Raw genomic sequence first — 24,691 nt, 5'->3', positions numbered from 1 at the left:
CATGCGCCGGAACAACTTCCGCAAAGTATTACGTTATAAAACTAGTGCAAGCTAGTTCTCTTTAATAATAAGGAACTACGACATCACAAAAATGATACTATTCATTTTTAAATTGTCTGTCTATTGTGTTCTCTTCTCAATACTACAAATTATCAGATTTTGAAACTTGTGCATTCCTGCAGCAGAAACCATTTACCGGAAGTGACAAAATGATGGCGGTGTAATGAAGGTAAATACAAACAGGTGAAGTGCACGTCAGGCTGAGAAGCTGAGAAAATACATCATGTGTTAGCAGCTGTAACGTGTTCTTTTAAAGACAGATATTCATTTACGAAGGGGAAAAATTATTTTACGTTAACAGTTCACAAGTTCAAGTGTACAAAGTGTAAAATCATTCGGTGGGTGTAACTGTTGTGAAAGGTAAGTTCAGTAAGGATAGTTGCACGTTTGTTAAGAATGAATGAGTATATAGGTAGTCGAAAATTGGGATTAATTATCGTGGAATGTCATGGAAGATTTATAATTTTAGCTTAAGTAAACTAAAACTCAAACTAACAAGTATATGCAAGAGCAATATTCAAAGCATGCACGAACTGATGTTAACTTTGCGTTGTGTTTACGCCTATAAATTTGCATAACTGCACTTATCGACAAAGTATCGTCTGCTAGCGTAGTTTGCTAGATATCTTGAACTGAAAAATGATTGACTCACCTTGTGAGCTAGTTCACTCAGCCCTTATTTCATACTCTTTTGCACCCAAATTGTAGTTTATAAATTTTTATTTTATTTTTAATTTCATTATTAATCCATGTCCTGAAAATAAACTATTTTTCTTAAGCTGACAGAAATGTAAGTTTTGCATTTTCTACACTGTCCTGCTTAGAGATGGTGTGCATTTGTAATATTGGAAGCAACTTATTACTTATTAGTATGAATTACTTATTAGTATGGCAAATAATTTTCTAAGTATACTCCTGTGTTCTTGTTGGTGAAAAGAAACCTTTACAGATTTTGTTAACCTTATTTGCAGGTCTAATCTGTCGCTTGCTGTACGTATTTCCATGAAAATGTAAATTGTAACATTACCTGAATGGATATCTTCCATAATGATGGTCCAAATATTTCAAGAAACACTTCCAAATGTTCAACTAAAAGGAAGTCATCAGTGTAAGTACTGTTCTTATGAAAATATTAAAGAGGTAGAGTTCCTTTTTTCTTTTGCTCATCAAATATATGTCACCCTCAGATCTATTTATTGATTGCCGCTTTAGAATTTTACAAATTAGATATTTTATGCACATATTCAAAAAACTTCAGGCATTTGTTTTCGAACAGATATTGTGCTACATAAATGGCGAAGAAAAATTTGGAATTTTTGTGATGTAGTGAGCCTCTGCATTGTTATTCTTACAAAGTTAATCCAATAAAAAATAAAACTATTTACCACAGCTAAAGAAAAATATGAAGAATGTGGATGGTATGGATGTCAGCCAATGGTTCCATTCCAGCTTTTGAAGTAGAAATAATAAAGCAGAGGGTGGCGAGATGCCACCTCTTACAACTTGAGGCCAGAATTTTTACATTATATTTTGTAACTAAGTGATAATTTGGAAAATGCACACACAGATGCAGCCTTAGTCACCTTCTTGCTTCAGGATATTTCATAGAAAAATGTTCAGGTTTGTTCATTAATTTTTCAGCAGTGTGTATGACATAAATTAAATCCAAATGCCACTTAATAATGAAGCTTAGGTAAGAGTCTAGTTTACGTCCTTTTCCTAAGGAATACGTGTCATATATCGTTGGAAAGGTTATTTTATAAGGAATTCAACAAAGTAAATCCCAAGGCGAAGAAAAATTTCCTGGAGGAGAAAATCGAGAAAAACCGATGTCCGGATATGCGTGAGTGAACGTACTGAGGACATTTTTCGATGATGAAGCACATATTTAGGGGTGAAGTGAGTGCTAATGGAACCTAACCTCATAGGCATACCTCGTTTTCATGAATGGTTAGAGACAGAAAGTGTAAAAAGATGCTGGAGCGCCGGCTGTCTGCTAGCACGGTTTTGTAAACGGGCAAGAAGGACGTAAACTAGACTCTAGCCAAAGCTTACATTCTTATTTTAAAATATCTGGAGAGTTTGTGTTGAATGAGTAAAAAAAAACTCACTTTGCATGATGCTGGATGGGTGCTGTAGTCGATTGAATAGGTAGAAGAAATCCCAGTTTTCCCCCACCAGGGATCAAACCCAGATCTCTCGCATAGTGGTGAGATGCCCTAATGACTGAAGCTACCTTGTTGAATGAATGGAAACTGGCATTTTCTGTAACTAAATTTTCTTTTGTTTGTAGGGCAAGAGAAATCATTGCATCTTACTCACATCGTCCTGTGGATAACAGTGGAATAAAGGCAGCACAATCAGAAGTCCAGCAAGATAAGCTTCGGAGCTACATTATTGCAAGACACTCAAATGTAGAGCTCGATGCCAAGCAGAGTGGATTCTCACAGTGTCCATTAATCCACCTGTATACAGCAAACAACCCTGCTGACTTAATTGCAACCGAGGTGCTCAAGTTGTCAGCATTTAAACACAGTAAACAAGGGTCTAAGAAGGGATCAACAAAAAGGTAAGTTATATGTATGTTTTTCATGTGGCACTAGCATACATACTTTCTTAGTCACTAAGAGAGTGAACTGTGCGATATTGTAGTATGTGAAGTAATCTAAAGTTGTTATTTTACCTTCACTTGTGGTACTATTTTTGCCCTGCTGAAATTTTTACGAATAAACCTGAAAGGCTCAGCTTCTATTGGTGATCCGCACTTATGAGTTAAGTATGGGCTTTTACTTTTGTAATCACCACCCCCAGACAATAGTGTTTTTATCAGATAGGAAAGTCGTTAACGTTAGAAGAGAAAATAAATATGCAATAAGCAGAGGGAATGTGAGGTTTTGATGGTCTGTGCCTTATTTTACAATTCAGATCATCTCGTGTTACAGCAATTTGGGGGGGGGGTAAAAAATAACAGCCTGGTGGCTGGAAACACAAGTTGGGAAAGAAGTGGGGGATGTCCAGGTAAGTCTGCACGACGGAAACACCAAACTTCACATATGAAAGTAATTTATTGTTTGTGTGCCCGCGTTCTCATTTTGAGTAGTTCTTGAAGGAGTTAATTATTTTTATTATATGTTCACTGCGTGGAGGAATCTGTGTCTGCTACTGGGCTTAGCTGATACTGATGACAACATATTAGTAGATTTTTATTTGCTCACACCAGCTGATACTTTCTGGGAATTTAGGTCTTTTGCAGGGTTTCCTAACTTGCCATATGATACTTTTGTGGGGTCTAATTATTGTGGATATTATGCAAAATTTGAAGTTTGCTTTTTTTTTTTTGCACCAATATTGTGTGAAAAACTGTTAATTTTAATTGCATAACAGTTATTTTAATATTCTGATGTGATTCTTGAATTTTTTAATGAGAAACTCCCTACTAAAAAATCTTTCTACTGTTTTCAGTAGATCAATGGGTATTTTGAAACTTGTACTGTTTTTAGTAGCTGAACTGTAATCCTAGTCCTCCTCCGTGGCCTTGCGGTCTAAGGCACCTTGCTTTGGACGGCAGCTGCGAGATGGCATGGGTTCGATCCCGGGTTCAGTCTCCGGGAATTTTCGGCCGGTGGCAACCCACCATCATGAGAAAATTAGGGACCTACGAGCGAGTAGCGAAACCCGGTCTCAGAAATCTCCTACAACAGCTGGGGGTTCGACGTGCTAACCACACGTCACCTCACTTCTGGTTGAACATCTCCACACCTCTAAGCAGGATCGTGGGAGGGAGACTGGCAGTCGGGAGATAGGCCCAGGCCCTTTCGAGAGCTGTTGAGCTATGGGTTATTATTTTTAACTGTAATCCTACTGTTTTTGGTAGCCCAACTATGTGTACTGTTTTCAGTAGATGAACTGTAATGTTTTTGGTAGTCAAATTGTTTCTCCTATCTTAAGTAGCTGAACTGTTACTCTTAATGTTTTCAGTAACATAATTGTACAACCAACATCTTTTATTGTGCTCAGTATATTGATGTGATATGAAAACAGTACTATTATCAGTAGGGAGCAGAAGTTGACGACCTAAAAAATATAGGTATATGACCTATAGAATGACGTAAAAAATGCAAAAAATTACCATTAAATTTGTTGGTTTCGGGTTGAAAATTTAAATGAAAAGGAAATTAAACAAAATGCAATCTCCTTATCTGATCTTAAATTTGAGCTTGCCCCAGACGGACACCTGGTGGTTTCACCCGGCACAACAAAGACTGTCACCAGTTCAGCATTTCTTTTGCACGTAAATTGCAATCCTGCGAGAGATATATTTCACCTTGGTGAATAGACTCAAGAATATTACCAAAATGAAAGAAGTGACAAAATATGACGAAACAATACACCAAATATTGCAAAAAATGATGGAAGAATTCCGAAAATTGGGGAAAATTACCTAAAACCTGAAAATTGGCAAAAAATGTACTTTAAAAATTACCTTTTTTTGGGTTCTAGACGAAGTGCAATATTGTGTATATTTAATGGGCATCGTGTCGGAGATGTCAGAAAAAAGATGACATTTTATCAACTTCCGCTCCCTAATTATCAGTAATTAAAAACTGTCTTATGAATACAACTGAAGATGCAATGGAAATATCATATAAACAACTAAAATAAATGTATTATAAAGCATATGGAACTTGCTACTTAGAATGCATTCACACAACAAAAAGTCAAGTGTAGTGAAGATGCTTTGAAGTGTGTAGCTTCATTGTGGTTAACGCACTTGTAGAAAATTGAAAACATATTGTATTATACATAAATTGACATGTTGTTCTTCATATATTCGCATGAAAACATCAAAAAACTAGTTTAAACGAAGACCTGGCCCTCGAAAGATGACTCCTTTTTGCAATTGCATTACACAGATATAATAATAAACATGGCAATTCCATGCTGAAAAAAATAAACTGATATGATATCGTATTCAAACTACTATCTGCTTAAAGGTTGAGTTATTTCTTAAGAAAGAGTTCTAGTAACTTATTCATTAAGATATATCTTGACTTTAGTAGTATTCATTAGAAAAACAGTAAAAAAAATCAGTTCATGTACTGTTTTTCCAATGCACTTCAAAATCACTGAAAGTATGGTTTCAAGAATTAATTTGTCTATTCTTGGAGTCAATAAATGATGTTATAATATATTGTAGTACGTATTATGCATTATCATTCACTTTTTTTTTCAGTACAGTAGCCTTACTGCAGAGTACAATAGCTGTACAGTAGATTTACAATAGGATTTCAGTAGCTTTCACAGTACACAATGGAAGACATTTGAAAACAGTAGTAATTTCCAGCAGGGATAATAAATTGATGCGTATAATATTAATCAATATTTTTAACAACTTTAATTGTTACAATTTTCATGCATCAGTAACGGTATCAGTGGGCGTCAGTTCAAAGTGATATCAGCTTAGCCCTAGTCCAAATTGGTAGCATTCCAGCTGCTGTTCAGATTGCATATGGCCTTTGTGACTCTCCTTTTATCGTTTTTGTCTAAAAATCATTCATCAAACATCTTGCTATTAATCAAAAATTGCAAGAGCAATGTGAAATAACAGAACTACAAAGACTGTTTTGGGAAGAGGAACATAAAATTAAGAGTATTTGAAAATAAAATCCTTAGGAAAATATTTGGACATAAAAGGGATGAGGAGACAGGTGAGTGGAGAAGTTTACTTGATTTAGAAATGCATAATATGTATTCGTATCCGGATATTATTAGAATAATTAAATGAGAAAGACTAAGTATGGTCAGGCCATGTGGCACGAATGGGAGAGGAAAGAAGAGTTTACAGGATCCTTGTTGGAAAACCTGCAGGAAGGCCAAGACGAAGATGGAGGGATAACATTGAGATGGACCTAAGTGAAATCGGTAAGGATGGAAAAGATTGGATTTGTTCTTGCCCAATATAGGGACAGATGTAAGGCTTGTCTTGCTGCAGCCATAAATTCGGGTTTAAGTATGCTAGAGTTAGTTAGTTGGGTTTTCAAGATGTCACATGATTGATAAATTGAAGTAAATCAGTGCTGGTATTAGATATTGCACCATTGGTGTGTGCAAGGGTGGCCAAATCCCCCCCCCCTAATCATGGACTTCCGAAGATTTTTACGGAGAGACAAGCAAGGTATTTTTTCATGAGGCATATTACCCCTATTATAGTGTTGTTCCCTCAAAATGCACCCCTTGAATTTGAAATTATCGCATTCCTTAATCCCCATTATAATAATTAATGTAAATTACTATGACTGAAATCAAATTATACGTATGAAAATGTACAGGTTGACACACTATTTCAAAGGGGGAGATGTGGTCATCCTTGCCCCCCTTCCAGATGTCCATGCCCCTATTTTATTATATTTTCACCTAGAAATTTAGGATAGAGGGATCTCTTATCACCATTATTAAACGATATTATTCTCTTAAAGATAATTAAGTATTTTCAAGCCGATGGAAGTTCAAAGCAACTATGGGGAAAGGGGATGGTGGAGTGACGCAACCACAGGGGGGATGGTGAATTTCCCTCCAACCTTGGACGGAAATCAGTTTTGGGGGGGGGCAACCATGGAACTAAAGGAAAGCAAGAGTAGCAGTACAAAAGCATACTCAAGATGGAATTAGTTTTCATGTCTATCTTCCACAGAGCTGCAATTGCCCCCTCGATTTCAAATTTTATACAAATGAAACTACATTTCGTAAAATTTTCTTGGTCGCTTCGCTCGTAATATCTGCTTTCTTGCGGTCTTGTCAAGTTCAGAGTCGTAGCTAGGAGTTGGACGCCGAATGGTCTAAATGTAAAAGAGAATGCCATGGCGCTCCATGAAAATGTTTGCGCCATATTAAATCAATACTGTTTTCAGTTTGCAAAATTTGGATCTAAAAATTTTCTTGGTCGCTTCGCTCGCATTCTGTACTGCATTGTAAATTACCAGGGAGAGAAATAATAACAACGAAGTACTAGGTACTGCTAAACGGTCGGCTGGGGGTGGGTTCCCAACTGAACTTTCATCAATGCTTTTGCGCCCCCTAATCACATGCCTATTTTCACATTTTGCATTCTAACACAAAATACAATGACTTTCCACCTGTGTTTACAGGAGCGATGCCAAGTCAGCTTCAAAAGGCAAGAAACCAAAGATCGAATCTTCATTTCTCCATAATCTTCGGAGGGATGAGTATCTTCAGATGTACAGGGAAACAAATGTCTATGCTAGGTGAGGCAAACCATTTTCCTGTTCTTACCAAATGCTATCCCTATGAATCGAACTCATAAGTTGCATCATTTTTTTAATCAACAGAATTTGCAATTTTTCTTATGTATACATATTGCTTGCACTGTAGAATTATTCTCTTGTAGTTTACAGTTGTTACTTGCATTAAAACATGTTTTTTGATGTAACGTTTCAGGAGACCACACACACACACACTTCATCAGGCATTTATTTTTAGTTTTTTTTAATGTTACAGTTATAACAATGGGATAAATTTAACAAAAAGAAGCAGTTATACAGGGTGGCATGTAGCTGATTGACACATTTCAAATGATCTTAGATAATATATGGAAACAGGGAAAAATTAGCGAAACCATCTATAAATACATCCAAATATGGTATTTATTACATATTACAAGCTTATTTTTTGAAAACTACATCAGGCAGATGACCTCCATTTACATCAGTGCTGTTGCAAGTGTGTGTGGAAGTTGCCTACACGTGCCTCCGTACGTCCTTATCAATAGCCACAACTTCGTCAACAATGGATTGTTTAATTTTAATAGTCATGATATGTTTCTTCAAATTTCTTCACTGAAGCCAATATGGTATTCCGAGACAGTACGTGTTCATGTCAACCAACATTGAACTGTTGTCTATAAACACACTGAACTCTTCACAGACTTTGTTTCGTAATACGTAATAACATGGGTAACACGTTGCATTTTTTAAGGCTCCATTGCAAATGACTATATGATATGACATCCTCTCTTCTATCGTTCCCCATCCCGCCAACAACAACAAGCTATTGCGCCGGCACAGTATTCAAATGAAATGTGTCAGTTGACTCTGCACCACCGTGTACAAAGAATCTTATGGATAATGTTGCATTGTTGGAAGATTCATTGTACAACTATTTCTTTTTGTTAAATTTATTCCATTGTTATAACTGTAACATTAAACAAACTAAAAATAAATGTCTGATGAATGTTACGTCAAAATTTGTGTTTACATGATTATAGCAACTTGAAACTGCAGGAGATATAAAGGATTTACAATACCTTCTTACATTAATGTTAGCAATTCATAAAGGATGAGTTTATATGGGGAATATAGTCAAAATCCTTTCTAAATTTCTTATGTTGGCTCTATGTGCATGAACATCAGAGATTGTTGTATTACATTTGAAATGCTAATAAGCAAATTATAGTCAAATTAATTGCCTGAATCAGTTTCTGGCACTCAGACATATTCTCTCACATAGGAGGAAGCAGTCTGTGTGTGAGAAGAGGTTTTTCATCGACACGTTGAAGGAACTCCAATCGAAGGATGCAAAGGACCTAAGCAGCGAATGCGAGGATGAACCTTCTTGTAAATCAGAGTCCTATGTCAATGAGTGTCCTAGACTAAGCAATGTGGTGAGTAACAAAACACCTGCCTCTATAAATGTTTTAATCTTTTCCTCTGAATCTAGGAGTCCTATGCCAGGTCTAAGGCAGTGGTTCCCATAGTGTGTGCACCATCAAGATTGAATGTATAATGCAGGAAAATGTAAAATCGGGGTTCCACTGTATCTAACCACTAGGCTACATATACCAGTAAAGATGACAGGCCAGATAAAAAGTGATTTGGGACAACAAAACTGTGTCCGGGAAGTAATGTATATATTTGGAGTAAAAATTTGTTTGTGACAGAGGGTGTTGGGGAACTTAAGAACTGGACCTTTGGATGATGCTAGGTCATCTGTTTTCGAATTTTCCTCTCACTGCTGTGATATTCCAAAACCTGAAAAATTATGTATGCTTACAATTCCTTCTAGACCATGAATATTCATGTGTTTTGCTTTTACTGTTGTCCAGATATTCTCAATTGCTTAATAAGCCAGCCCCGTGGCGGAGTGGTTAGCATGTCTCGCTACGTTTTATTTTATTTGTCTTTCTTTCCTGTATGTATGTATTATTACTCTTGTAGTTTGTGGTTTACAAGCATATAAACAGATTTTTTAATGTAATGTTTCTTAGTTAAGTTGTTATGGTCCTGCAATGTTATATTATTGACAAGATTCATTGTACACCATGTTTCAAAATGATGTGAACGATTTCAACCAGGGTTGGTCCAGGTGGGCCCAGCCCAGTTTTCCCCACGTGTTTTTTTTTTCCCAGAAAAACCCACCAATTTTTCACAAAATGTTGTAAATTATTGCTTTAAATAATTGTGAGATTCTAGAATTGTCAACAGTTTGAGAAAACTTGTAAAATAAAGGCTTAACCAAGCGTATAATACTCAAAATAATTGATGTGGTACAAGTCACAGTGGGTTTTTTCAGGATATTTTTCTCAAATCATGCTAGAAGTAGACTTAACAGAAATAATATGAACATATATCCCAAAAACAAAAGATCAAAGGGTCTGAAATATTTATATAAAATGTTGAATGAACAAAGCTTATAATTTTGAAATGTGGTACCACTTCTGTATGTGGGCAAGCCACATAGTTTCACCTGTGAAAATCGACTTCAACAATATTTTTATTCATGTATAAGACATTACAGAGGAGAATTGAGTACATTTTATTGAAATGTCGTGAAAGTAGAAAAAAGTTAATTGTGGTATAATTAAACCAAACACTTTTCAAAAGATTCATTTCTCAAAATTTAGTATGTGTGCAAATGTTATGTTTTCTTTCCAATTCCTTTCACTGATACAGTGCAGTTCAGTGCATTGATTGAACATAATGGGTTGATTGCCCATGTAGGATAAATGTTATTTGTGGTTAGGAGCTCTATACCCAAGAAATCAAGCCCTCTCATAATCTACCACAATTTATTTTTTCTTAAAAATAGGGTGTGTGGCTATTCAAGTAAATACAATGCATACGTATACTTTCATATTTAGACCATTTCTGACATTTTCAAACCTTTTTAGAGACTACAATTTCGAGCTTTGTGCATAAAACTTTCATTTTCGGCACTCGCGGCAACAGGTATGCGTGTCTCCGCCATGGCTTCACCCAGCAGCAGGGAGCAGCGCTCGACAGGTAAGGGGACCCCAGCCCGGTACATTCACTTCCTATGCATGGCTTTAATCTGTGGGGACATACAAGTGAATCCAGGACCTGTGAAAACGTTGGCAAATTTCTCTGTGTATTACCAAAATACACAGAGCATTAAGAACAAGCTTTCTGACTGTGCTGCTTTTGTATGTGAGCTAATGACATACGATTGCTTGATATTTACGGAAACGTGGTTAACTGAAAATGTTAGTGACAGTGAACTACCATTCGCAAGCCATTTTAACATATATAGAAAAGATCGTGCGACTCGCGGGGGTGGCGTAATGATATGTGTTAGCACAAAATGGCCCAGTAAAGTACGCAATGACCTAAAGCGGAACTGTGAATTACTGTGGGTCGAGGTTTCAGTATCCAATGCAAATAATCTTCTCCTTGGTTCGTACTATAGACCGAATAAAAATAGTCCACTGTACCTTCTCGAAGAATGTCGAGATTCGTTACTTGCAGCAATTGCCTTGGGGGACGTTGCACTTTTCGGAGACTTCAACCTGTCTATTGAGTGGCAAGATCCTGGTCATGGAATCGCGAAGTGTGCAAATGACCTATGGTTCATCAAAACTTTCATTTCTGGTTTAAAGCTAAGGCAGCATAATTTATTCAACACCAGGAAGGACAGTAATCTAGATTATGTTGTGTCCACATTGAACAATGTAAACATTACGCCGCGTAAGAATCTCCTCAGTTCTGACCACGATAGTTTGGACGTGTCCATTTCCATCCCCCCACCTACTAAAAGAGGTCATCGCCCATCGATCCAGAAGAAGCGCCACCTATGGAACCGAGCACCGTGGGAGGAGATAGACGTACCCTCGAATGCTTCCCCTGGGGGCTTTTGGAAGACGGGACAGTCGACGACGCAGGTGAGCTATTTACAGCTGCCATTCATGCAACGGTGAACGACCTTGTTCCTTCGGAAAGAATAGCATCTCGCCGATTTCCAAGTTGGTTCGACTCCGAAGTGCATGCTGTACTGGCTAACAAGAATCGAGCCTGGCAAGTTTGGAAGGACTTCCCTAGTGAACACACTTACAATACTTTCGCTGTTCTTCGACGGCACTCAAAGTACCTTCTCCGAAACAAATACAAAGAATACATAAACAGTATCAATGCAACAATCCAGGAAAATCCAAAGAAGTTCTTCAGTCTAATAAACTCGAGAAGAAACAACAGCAGAATTCCTCTTGAAATTACACACAATAGTGAAAGTGCGAAAGGTGACCGAAGGGCTGAACTCTTAAATGCTTATTTCCACGGCAACTTCTGTCCGCCTGCCCCCCTTGCAACATTGCCAAATGTAAGATCAGTCTGTTCTTCCTCTCTAACAAAGCTTGCCACTACAACCGATGAAGTGAAAAGTCTATTGTCATCTCTCCCAGCTCACCGTGCCCTAGCGCCGGACAATATCACCACCATGTTCCTGAAGAAAACTGGGGAATCCCTTTCTTATCCCCTCTGCATTCTTCTGAATAGATGTTTCTCGGAGGGCGTCTTTCCTCACGCTTGGAAGCAAGCTAACATCACTCCCATTCACAAAAATGGCAACAAAAACCGTGCTTCTTCCTATAGGCCAATCTCGTTACTCTCTCCTCTGTCCATCATTTGTGAAAAAATCATCAAAGACAGGCTATATAAATTTGTTTCTCCGTACCTTAGCTCAAATCTACATGGTTTTCTTTCTGGTAGTTCCTGTCTTACGAACCTGTCTGTTTTTCTCTCACATGCTATGAAATGTATTTCAAACAATTCACAACTGGACGTTATATATTTTGATCTAGCCAAAGCTTTCGATACTGTCAGTCATCGTCTTTTGATTCATAAATTATGCAATAGATTCAACATTCATGGTAACTTTCTTAACTTGCTCACAGATTACCTTAGCGATCGCCAACAACGTGTAGTCCTTCCAGGAACTCTGTCTAACTTTCTTCCCGTCCTTTCTGGATTACCACAGGGCAGTGTTCTAGGACCCCTATTGTTCATATTATTCGTCGATGACCTTACCGACCATCTCACAGCCGCCTCTAGTAATTACCTTCTCTTCGCAGATGACTGTAAGATCTTCAGAGAAATCTCCACTTCCAACGATGCTCATCTTCTCCCGAATGACATAACAACGTTTTTTTCATGGTGCCTGACATGGAAACTTACTTTAAATCCTGAAAAATGTACTACTCTCACCATCTCTCTCAAAAAGAACCTGTTAAAGTCATCTTACTCCATCTTTGGCAATAACATCAAAGCAGTATCCTCTCATAAAGACCTAGGCATTGTTTTCGACCAAAAGCTCACATTTGAAGAACATATTACAGGCACGACAAAAAAGGCTATGCGTCTCTTAGGTTTACTCTACCGTTTCACCGAAATTAGTGACATCTCAGCCCTCACCTTGTACTATAAATCATTCATCTCCCCAATAATAGAATACTGCTCTCCCGTCTGGTCCATGGCATGTCCCACTCAGCTCTCCAGAATTGATTCTGTTCTTAACTTTTTCCTGGCTATAGTTCGTTACAGGGTTCCCTCATTACGCAACTTTCCAACACCACATCTCCTGGCCTTTCTAAACCTACAGACTCCCTATCAGCGCCGTTTACTGAACGATTTTAGGTATCTTTACAAAATTGTCAATGGCAAAATCCGTTGCAACACACTCCTCCAGGAATTCCACTTTCGAGTGCCTATGCGCTCAACACGCAACACAAATCTATTTTACACAAAAAAGCCAAGACTGGAAATTCAAAAAAGATCGCTCTTCCACAGACTTCCCACTCAATATAACGACCTCCCATCAAGTGCTGATGTATTTTCCACAGAATATGCCTTTCGGTCAACCATCAGAAGATATGTTGCTAAATAATATTTAATTGTGCTATCTTGACTTATTTATATTAATATTTTGTCTTATTTTGCTATTTTTATTTTTGTTCTTTTTTGTTATTTTCATTGTTACTGATTTCAGTGTAAAATGGCTACGTGCTGTATCTGAAATTTTCTCAATAAATAAAAAAAAAAAAAAGAAGCATTGTGACCACCTGCACTGTAAATTCACAATAAAATTATCGAAACAAAATGCACGATTTAGGAGGAACATGGGCAAAGAAAGACAACTCATCTATTTAGTGACCATGAAAACATGTTTCTGCATCTAGAGAACTTGACAGACTGCAATGGTATTACATGTGAGAGAAATTGAACAATGGGTTTCAAGATGGTGAATGAAAATCTCATTTTCCTCATGTTGCACGCACGCTCTATACTATGCTCTCTTTTTTCCCCAAAACTGCCTACAATGCATTTTCAGAGTATAAGCAACTAAATTCAGTCACTGTAGATAATTCGTCGGTCTGCAATTTTGCAGTAAAACCTTTAATATTTTATTTCAAAGTTTAGGAGAGGAGTGGTGGTAAAATCGGAAACATACATTTTGCCATAAATGCAAAGCTTTTGAGTTGCAATTTTTAGAGTTACGTACAAGATATCTTAAAGGATTGGTGTCATATTGTATTTGAGAAAGAATTGTCACCATGTTTAAAGATGGTGGACAACAGACTGATTTAACATGCCTTGCGAGAGCTTTAAGTTATGCAAATATTTGAGGTTAGATTTTCGTAGATTTAGAAAACCAACTGTCGGCTACGTTAGGACATTACCTGAGCTTGAAGTTTTTAATAAAAACTTTGTAATATAGTGTGTGGTTTAGGAAGGATGGGGGGAAGTTACTAATTTTGTGACCACAATATCTGTAGCAAATTTAGTTTCTAAGCTAAAATTCATCTCAAAATAGATACACCCAGGGAATGATTTTATTTTGTATTTGCATTTGTTGAAAGCATTTCAAGATGGTGGATGAAAAATTGATTTTTCATATACTGAGGTAGCTCCAAATTCTGATGCCTAAATTACATTTTTGGACATTAACAAAAAAAGGTAAAAAGGTAAAGGTAAAGTGTTCCCCTGTGCATAGCACCACGCCATGAAGGCGTATAGGGGGTGTGGGGGTAACGCCCCACACTTTCTTGATCCAGTCGTGAGTGGGGGTGATGTGATCAGCATCACGCCCCTGACCGCCTTTACCCCCCAGGTACCCATGTTATTCGATGCTGGGTAGGCGCCGGGGCCGCTTCCACCGTTAGAAAAGTTCCCGGATTTGAACCGGCCGGGGATCGAACCCGGGACCTTGAGCATGGTAGTCAGACGCGTTACCAATTTTAGGGCATTTCTTATGACTTGAAAAATATTTTTTTTAACAATATAGTGCATATTGTTGTGAAGAATACCGTATTTACTCATGTATAATGCACACTTTCGTCCAAAAAAAATTTTGCCCTCAAAAACTGTGGTGCATATTATGTACGGAATAATTCGGACAGCCAACATGAAACTGTACAGGGTCATTCCATGATTTGTGACACTTGCATTGATTTTTCATGTTTACAGAACCATTACATGTTATATATCGTTGCAAAGCTTGAATTCTGTAGTTTCTGAATATGGCAACAGCATTCAAGATGTCGATACTATTGTGCAATGCGGTTGAAATAAACTCATCACAAAATGAAGGAACGTTCTGATTTTTATAGTACTTTGGGTGAAAGAAAAGATACGGAAAAATAAAATAATAATTAAAATGTATTACTGGCCAAATAATATTATATATATGGAGTGTGTAAATGCCTTAATGGAAGAAATCTTGTGCTGTTAACTGCTAGTTTGAGGGTCCTGAATGTGTCTCGTATAAATGTTACGTTAATCATGGAAAAAGTATATATTTTGAAGTTTTCTTTAGAAAAAGTAAAGAAGGAATGAGCAAAACCAAGTATACATTTCGAATGCCATCTCCGACGATTTTTCACTTTGTAATGTAATGTTCTGCGACACACCAAGAAAGCAGTGCCATTGTGGGGGAATTTGAGCAGGCACATGGGATGCTTATCAGCTGTATTAAATTAACTTCCTGTGTACTGCAAATCCATAATGTAATTTTGATCTGGCTTCTACTAATACAGAATAAATAAAGTGGTTAAAGTATGAAAGCTTTGGGATGTTAAACACAGTGGAGGGAGAGGGGGAGGTAACATGGGTTGGTGGCATTGTTAACACAAGAGGATATTCTCCTCTTGGTCCACATAGCAACAGGTGACTCATTGAATAGATATGTCATCATTCACTCTTGATCGGCATAGCAACAGTTTTACGACGTACAACTAAGAAAGCCATTTCTTGAAACTGGATTGTACTGCACATCTCCATGATGGCGCTAAGCTCCAAATGTAAATTTAAACACTCTTTGTTAAGCCGGTTTACTGTGGAATAAGCCTCCCTAATACATCTATTCACCATGCCACCGTGCCCATTTGCAATCTCTTTTCTGCTCTTCCCCTTTTGCACTTAGAGGTTGAAAGCCCCATTTTAAGAAACTCGGGACCACCTCCGTCTTCCTACATTCTTTGAGAAACCATATTCTATTGATAGTCGCATTTAACCTAATCCTTGTCTTTTGAAATTGGTGCTCTTTTTTCCCTGTATCGGCGTACACATTCATATTTAGTGCTCGTGTGACTTACGTTGAATAAGTTAGTATACAATAAAATGTAGATACTTAAAAATACTTACATTAGTGAGTTTTGATTTGAATGAAAACTACGTTTCTTGATTCCACTGATCCCTTCATCAGGTTACCAAACTAGGCCAGTCTAACTACACCTTAGCCACGTCAGATATGACAAGGACTTGGGAATTTATAGTGGGTGGAAAGGAATAAAAAAGAACATTTAGTCATCTGACCCCATGTACAGCATGAGCACAAAAACACTCCCTGGTTTTGAAAGGGTATAACTTTAATACCAAAAGTAGTATTCTACAGAAATGTTCACAGTAGTTGTAAAAACTCATAAAGTTTTTGTGGTGTTCATTGGAATTACAAATGCTCAATGTGCACGCCACCTGTTACGTGGGAAACATCGAGACGATATCCATCTCCAACCACACCTCAAACGTATCCGGTGTGATGAAGTTGACAGCTGTACTGATGCGTTCCTGAAGATGATTCAAGGTTGTGGGTAGTGGAGGTACATAGACCTGGTCCTTCACGAACTCCCAAAGGAAAAAGTCACAAACTGTCATGTCCGGTGATCGTGGGGGCCACTTGCATAGATTTTGATCATTGTGTCCAGCTCGTCCTATCCAACGGTGTGGGAGGTTGTCATTCAGAAAGCTGCGTACAGATTGATGCCAGTGTGGGGGCGCTCTCCATCTTGCAGCAAGTTGAGGAATTAACCAGTCACGTAGCATTGTTAAGTAGCTTTCACCTGTGGTTGTTGGCCCCTCAAAGAAGAACGGACCGTACACTCAACGCTCTGACACTGCACAAAAAACATTCACCTTGGGTGAGTCACGTTCCACATCAAGAGTGGCATGCGGATGCTCGCTTCCCCAGATCCTAATATTATGCCTGTTCACTTTTCCACTCAAGTGGAAGGTTGCCTCATCACTAAAAATGATCTTTGTCAGAAAGGTTTCATCATCCTCCATTAAAGTGTGGATAGTCTCGCAAAACTCACGTCGCTTTACCTTGTCTTGTGGATATAACTTTTGAACCAATTGCAGCCGGTACGGGTGAAAACGCAAACACTTCCGTAAAATCTTGCTTACGATAGTTTGTGGCAACTGCCTGCTGGCTTGACGTGTTGATTTTCTGGGACTGCGTACAAAGGCTTCTCGCACACGCTCCACACTTTCCTCAGAGATGGACGGTCGGCCAGAATGTTCTTTTCTTTGATCACAAATGCATACTCTCTCAACAAATGTTTTATGCCACTGCAGAATGGATTTGTGTGTAGGTGGATCAACATTAAACTTCCATTTAAATGCACGCTGCACTCTCACAACACTGCTTGTTTTGGCAAATTCTAACACGCACCAGCTTCTTTGCTGCGGAGTGAATGCCATTTTCGATGTTACTGCCCTCTAGCTACCGAATTCACAACTAGAGATTCTGAAAAGATATTAAATATTTTGAGTTAACTGAGCTTTGGATATCAATTTTATCAAAATATTCAAGTAACTATTAATTTTATGACATCTTGAAACCAGGGAGTGTTTTTGTGCTCACGCTGTATGTACATAAACTGCCATGTTCTTAACTGTAAAACACTGATCTAAAAAGCCATTTGAACACAAGGCTTAACACACAAACACGTTAAGACTTTTCTAAAAGGCCATGTGAACGCAGGGCTTGACACACAAACACGTTAAAAGCCCCACTTAGATGCCCACGTTGGAGGGTTGTGCAACGAACTGGCTTGGTCTCTCGTAGAATGTCGGAAATCCTTCAGTTGATATTCCCGCCCTCTACCTTTCCCTTTCTGTATTCAGAGAGCTACGTCATATCAAGTTCGAATTCTTTAATCTCTTGGGCCAAGCTGATCACGGTCGGAGTGACCCGGAAACCGATCTTTTCTTTAGTTGATCCCCATCGCTTAAACATCTTGATCCACAGGTCGTCGATGTTCCCATCTTCTCTGTTTAGCTTATTACTCCTATCTTTGCAGATAGATGCTGTTTCATAAACATTCCGACTTATCGATTTGTTATCAATCCTAACAATCTCTAGTTTCTTAATTCCGTGTTCTTCTTCAATTATATGTTCTGATAACCCAGTTCTTGGTATTCCTTCCTGAATATCTTTATGGTGTTCACCCCATCGGATTTCATGCTTCTCCCAGTTGCCCTATGTATTCTTTATTACAAACACACTTTATGCTACAAACCTCTTTTTTATCCTCTTCTTCGTTCTATTTTTCTTTACCATCTTTCTTATATCTCATCTGGCTCTGAGTAACTGAGTCTGAACATCTGAGAGCCAGCAACAAGTTGGACAGTATATTATATGCCTCCGACAAACTGGCCCGCTCCCAACCACCGGGGCAAGGCCCTATTGTTACTTTTCAAACAGGAAGGTCGTTGAGGGAAAACAACTGTTGGCTTCCCAGGCTACCGAGCAAAAAGCAACCTAGGCCAGAGCATTTACAAACTTTCAAACTTTTACATACATATTTCCATTTTTCAGCTGTGCATAAAAACCACACAGCAATATGTATGTTGGCATCCAAAAGGGGGCCACTAATGATTTGTCCATGAGAACTGTAAGTTTCATAGCAACCAGATATTTTGGAGGATGGATATGGTATTCCATTGGGATGAAATCAGTCAAGACAATTAAATATGTTAGCCTTATAATTTTGGCATGGTTAATACACGGAGGAGATATTTAAATAACTTGAAACATCCACAAAAATAATGGGAAAAAACATCTGTGAACAAACTGTATTGAAGCAGATTTAAAAGTGTGTGTGCAGCTACCATATGTTGTATAGTAGGTAAAGGTAAAAGTTCCCTGTGCATATGGCACCGTGCAGGGGATATGGGGGTAGGGCTCAACATATTCTTGATCTCGGCTATTTTGGAGGTGATGTGATCACAACCAAACTCCAGCTGCCTTTACCCCCCAGGACCCATTGATTTGAGGCTGGGTGAGTTCCAGAGCTGCTTTATGCAGGAACAAGACTGGAAAAATTCCAACCTTAGATCACCCACCCAAAGATTCAAACCCGGGTCTTCTGCATGCCATCCTGTCTACTTTTTTTTTTACATTTGTAATAAAAGTAATACCCCTAAGCAGTAGTATCTCTCTATTTTCTCAATTTTCTTTATTTTCTCTGTATTATCATTGGGACAAACAAACATTCACGTTCGAACCAGGATTCGAACCCGGGGCTCCTGGCATTGGAGCATGCTGTGATAACCACTCCGCCGCAGTTTGACTAAACCACCACAGCTATCAAGTATTAATATAGTATTGCAATGTGAAATCCTGGGAACTGATCATAGATATATTAACTGTCACGCCATCCAGCAAGAGTAGAATCAAACTGTTGGTCAAATTTTTCAGAACATAGTACGTATTTTATTCATACTTGGGAAAAGAGAGACGCGGTAGTATATAAATATGGAGAAACTAGTACTCACTTTTATCCGCAAAGCTGTTTTTGCTTTTTAGATTAATTTCAGTGGCCACTGCCACCATCCTCGTTGGAACTTGCTGTACTGTTGCTTGGCGTGCGTCTTTTGTTTGTAGTTCTCTGGCTGCCGCTAGGTGTGCTGTTAACTGTGCGTCTCGGTCTGTGTTGTCTGCTATTTCCAGGCAGTGGCCACTGAAATTATTTGAAAAAGAAAAAAATGCTTCGCGGATAAAAGTGAGTACTAGTTTCTCCGTATTTATAGTATTTTAGATAATTTAATCCTTTGTCCCTCACTGTGGCACGGTCATGCTTTGGACTCCAGCTATGGGATGTGTGCAGATTTGCTCCTTGGGGAATTGTAACAGCTTTTCTCCTGAGATTTCGGCCTGTGTATGAGACTGGTGAACACTCACCATCATGATTAAATTGGGGAGTTACGAATGAGTAGCGTAAACCAGTCATGAAAACCTACAACGAATGACTGGGAGTTCGTCGTGCTGACCACACATCCCCCGTAACTGATTGGATGATATCCCACCTCAGAGTAGGATCAGGTAGGAGTGCGGCCGACAGTCGGTAGGTAGGCCTGGGCCCTCAATGGTCTATTGCGGCACGGGTTATGTGTGATTTTAGTTTCATCATTTCAAGGTGTGAGACCTTGATTGTCAATTCTTAACTATGTTAACAGAAAATATTAAATAGTTTTTGATTCAGTGAACTAAAACAATACAAATTGAATGTACCAATATATTACTATCAGGGAAAAATGTATTTCATTTTTAAAATATATATATTTATAAACATAATCTTGAAAAACCAATAAAACCCAGTTTTGCCCGGGTTTTATATGAAAAAATCCACCCAGGTTGGTTGTTTTTTTTCTTCAAAAACCCGGGAAAAAGGCCAACCCTGATTTCAACCTGCTATATTGTATTCATAAATTGTCAAATTAAGATTCAATTTCACACATATGTAATGTAACTGTCCAAGTTTAAGTGCCAATGGTTATCGCAAAGTTACCTCACAAATGCTCAATGTGAGCACCCTTCGTTACTCTGCACACATCAATATGGTAATTAACTCCATTCAGACACGTTTCAGCATGTTCTCATCAATGGTTTGCACCACAGCGCTAATGCAATAGAGTTCTTTGCTGGTGAATCTCTATGAAATTGTGTACGAAACTGACATTGCACCCTCACGACCAAGCTACTCTTGCAAAATGCTCTCTCCTCACCACTGGCAGCCATTTTACAACCAGTCAGCCTGGCACTTGGCGGCAGAATTATGAACTACTGGAGCTGTTCCAAAAGAAAACTTAAGGGTGTGTTCGAATGTATTTCACAGAATATTTGATCGGTCATTATGTTCTATTGCTTATGTACCATGTTTTTATCATTCAAATCATTTTGAAACTTGCTGCATAATTGCTTCTTTATGCTTTTGTTAAATTTATTCCATTGTTACAACTAAAATATTACTCAAACTAAAAGGAAGTGTCTCATGAGGGAGTGTATGTTCTCCCGAAACATTACATAAATTGTGTTTACATGCCTGTAAACCATAAACTACAATAGAAATAATTTAATTTTCTTACCATCAGATATTTAGTTCTGAACCAACGGGACTGAAATTGCCCAACAAGAAATGCGACAAGAACAAGAAGCTCTCATATACTCCAAGCATCACAGAAAGACCTGAAGAAGCTGAAATCATCGTACCAGTGGGCATGGATGATTCACCAAAGAATGACTCTCACTATTTGCAAGTTACGGCTTTGTCAAGCCCTTATTTCGTGAGACCAAACCAAAGAGTGCCTTACTACCAGATACCTACAAACATGGATATTATTAATTCCTCCACGAGTTTTCATTCAGCATCAGTTTTCAATTCTCCATTGAGTGTAGTTCCAATTCTGCATGGAAAATCTCAAACTAAAGGTGATACGTGACTTACTTTCACCTGTGTGGTTGAAATGGGACTGTATGTGTAGAAATTGTACACTAATATATAAAGTTTTTTTTAAATTGTTAATCTTCGTTTCATAAGAGAGATAATTTTACCTGATTCACTCCACACCAGCTTGCATGTAATGTTGCATGTCAACTGTATGCATGCTTAGGGTAACGGGAAAAGTTGATATCCTAAGAATTCAGGAGTGGAAAATGGTTAGCATAAGTTAGTATTTTTATATTGGTGTGCAGTGTTACTTTTTTTAAAATTGGTCAGTGTTTTTGTTTGTTTTCATGATTGCAAATATCAGGAGAAGAATAAAATTATTTTGTTCAAAACTAATGCACAACACAAAAACCATACAATTGGTTCCTGGAGATATCATATGTGACTGCAATTTGTGATTGCAGATAATATATAAATTATTGGAGTCAACATGTTGCAACTTATGCTAAAAGGAGTGAAGGTAATAAGTGGACATCGCCATGATGGAAAATGTTATTTAATATTATTAAAATTTGCCAATTTTATAGACAAAAATCATAGTTTGATGTTGAACATGCCTAGTTTTGTAATTAAATGTAATAAACATCTCACGAGTGTAACATCAGAAATGGATAGAAACAAACAATAATTTAAAGTTGTATTAGCCTCCCATAATTCTTGATTTGAACTTTCAATGTGTTCTGCTTATTGCTCTTAGATAAGAATACGAAATATATATACAGTAATTGATTTAGTTAAATTTACTTCGCTTTTCTACCACTTTCAGCTAATCATGAAGATGAGGATAAGTGATATGATGAAACTGAGGAAGGGACTCATGACTAGGTCAGGATTCAAACCTAGAACTCCTGACACCTTTTTTCATGTATCTTCATATATAGGGGAGCAGGTGATGATGTGGCTTGTCCTGGTATACTTTGCAACCACTCTACCACTGAGATCAGCATATAAATTAATGTTCATATTGGGATTATATGGGGGACATGTACTTTAGATGTCTGAAAATTTTTGGCTATAGGCACCCACCTAGGGCTGTGCAATATCGATTTTTCGATATAGAGTATTGAAAATATCGATATCAATAATATCGATATCGACAATACAGACACATTTAAATCTTTCAATTTGAAGGTCTAATTGAATTTGAGTGTTATCTAGTATCTAGGAGAATCATAGAATCCTGTACTGGTTTGTATTGTTTGCTGTTCGTTTGTGCTATTTGCTGTTGCTAATTAAGCTACCGTCAAGAACAACAGAATGCATGTACAGACCACCATGTATTTTAATAACAAATTTAAGAATGGCTATACCGACATATAGAATATCAACACTTCGACATTTTAAAAATATCAAAATATCGCACAGACCTACACCCACCTAGGGCCGACCTGTTGGAACAAGTGACGAGGAAATGAGAGGGGAAAAAATAAATGACTATACACTAATTTGCCTTGGTTTTTCTCACATTGGTTCAGCTGTACTTCCTTCACACCCAGTTTACAAATTCATTTGCAGCACGGGTGTGATAGGTACGGGTGCATCTATGTTCAGAGCAGTTCCACCATTGTTTGTAATTAGGAGTCATAAAATTCTGAAATTTTTAAATTGGCACATATCAGGTTGTCATTGTTTTTGCAATTATGAAGTCAAAACATTGCGTACAGTCAGGAGAATTATTGCCAGTTTATTAAAACTCTGTCTAAATTATAGGAATTGTGGGCTTTTTAGCAGATAAGCCAGATACGTGCAAAAATCAGATGGTATACAGTGCAAAGTTCTTTTTCAGGTTCGGATGTTAAGTTGTAGAGATTTAAACATGTTTTTCAATACGTTCCCAACTACGGCAATATTTTTTTCTTGACTGTACAAAGTAGTAAATATTAAGGGTATATTACTTCAAATATCTACATACATGGTGATTCAAAAGTTCCTTTAACACCTATAAAATGTAAAGGAGTTAGCCAGGGTAAATGGGCATGATATAAACAGGTTAGGCCTGGGGGAAACCATATTGGTGTGTTTCAAGGTGTGAGAAAACTGTGCCAGAATGCATCATCGGAAGTTCTGGGACATCCTGATCGTCGCCTGTGGTTGACTGATCCTGTCTAAATGGCACGTGATCTTCTCTCCCCAGACAGCAGTATGATCTCGAAGCATTCCTCAAGTGTTAGCAGCATTCTGGCAGTTTCCTCACGCCTTGAAAATGAGACATTTGTTACAATCATGCAGTCATAACTTTTTCCTGATTAAAGATAGATTGAAAACCTTCACCATTGCATTTTTCATGAAATTCTGATTTGATATATCACATCACCGCTTCCCATTTAAAAGTTTTGAGTTGAATTCAATATGGCACACGTCTGCTTGGAACACACCAATATGATTCTCCCTAGGCCTAACCTGTTTCTATCATGACCAATTGTACCCAGCCTAATTCCTGGAAATATCAACTTTTTCCTAGCAGTGCAGTAAAATGAGGTCCTTGAACAAAATTAGGAAAAGCAAGAAATTATCAATTTGTTGTGTAAATAATACACTTCAGTTTGGTATACTGCGTGACAGTAAAAATTGTATTATTAGATACTCTAGGAAAAGGGGTCATGCTTTTAAACTATTTTCATCTGGAAATCTACATTAAGTGGCTATTGGTATTTATCATATTCTTGGTTCTGTTTGCCTTACCTTTATTACTTTTACATGTGAAGTTAATATTCCGAAACTCAATTAAGTGAGATCCTAAGTGTGTGTCTAGCTAGAATATAATGACCTACAAGAATTGCTCTAATGATGTAGCCTGGAAGTCTGGGAATTTTGCTTGAGCACCAAATAATTCAAATGGACCATGCTAGATAGCATAAACGATTTAGAGCTGTTCACTTGAGCAATTAATGCTAGAACAGGCAAAATAACCGGTATACACTCAAAGCCCAGAAGTACACGTATAAGCGTAATTTCTCTGTGGTAATGGGCTCTCACATATGGATCCTGAAGTGAAAGAGACTGTGAAATTGAAACTTAAGTAAACATAGTCATCAAATCAGTGTTAAAATTTGGTTTAGTCTATCTTACCAATACACAATGATATATGAAAATGAAATGATGATTGTGGGCTGAAACTACCAAAGCAGATATTTTACATATTTGTGTCTACGATTATTGTCACATTAAAAGAGATATTCCATTGTATACACACAATGGTGGGAGACTCGAATCTGTATATAAGCAAGCAAGTTGTCCCTTGCAGTACTGTACTGTATGTACCTAGCATATTCCTAATGCTCTGTCTGGTGCAACCCTTTCGTCCATTGCCTAAGAATAAGT

The 24,691-nt window shown here is 37.7% G+C and overlaps 1 protein-coding gene across 3 annotated transcripts; it reads left to right on the top strand.

Annotated features, from left to right (window-relative positions):
* The first annotated feature begins 190 nt into the window (after positions 1 to 190).
* Positions 191 to 22,786, top strand: LOC145996437 (uncharacterized). 3 transcript variants are annotated; one of them, XM_083132918.1, is made up of 6 exons: positions 191 to 229; positions 1,032 to 1,168; positions 2,354 to 2,629; positions 7,206 to 7,322; positions 8,584 to 8,737; positions 21,015 to 22,786. In XM_083132918.1, the coding sequence occupies exons 2-6, from the start codon at positions 1,092 to 1,094 to the stop codon at positions 21,360 to 21,362; spliced, it is 972 nt and encodes a 323-aa protein (XP_082989044.1). In that variant the 5' UTR covers positions 191 to 229; positions 1,032 to 1,091; the 3' UTR covers positions 21,363 to 22,786. The 3 variants fall into 3 exon arrangements, with proteins under 3 accessions (XP_082989044.1, XP_082989043.1, XP_082989041.1); XM_083132917.1 differs by lacking the exon at positions 191 to 229 and adding an exon at positions 236 to 398; XM_083132915.1 differs by lacking the exon at positions 191 to 229 and adding an exon at positions 236 to 420.
* The last annotated feature ends 1,905 nt before the right edge of the window (positions 22,787 to 24,691 follow it).

Source organism: Lepisma saccharinum, chromosome 12 (assembly GCF_977018435.1).
Source record: "Lepisma saccharinum chromosome 12, izLepSacc3.1, whole genome shotgun sequence".
NCBI classification, from domain to species: domain Eukaryota; kingdom Metazoa; phylum Arthropoda; class Insecta; order Zygentoma; family Lepismatidae; genus Lepisma; species Lepisma saccharinum.
This window is presented reverse-complemented; position numbering and strand designations above follow the sequence as displayed.

Excerpts from the sequence above, each read along its gene's own strand:
- LOC145996437 (XM_083132918.1), top strand. The coding sequence starts at position 1,092 with ATGGATATCTTCCATAATGATGGTCCAAATATTTCAAGAAACACTTCC. Across the intron at positions 1,169-2,353 it reads ACTAAAAGGAAGTCATCAGT|GGCAAGAGAAATCATTGCAT; the intron begins GTAAGTACTGTT and ends TTTTGTTTGTAG. Across the intron at positions 7,323-8,583 it reads GAAACAAATGTCTATGCTAG|GAGGAAGCAGTCTGTGTGTG; the intron begins GTGAGGCAAACC and ends TCTCTCACATAG.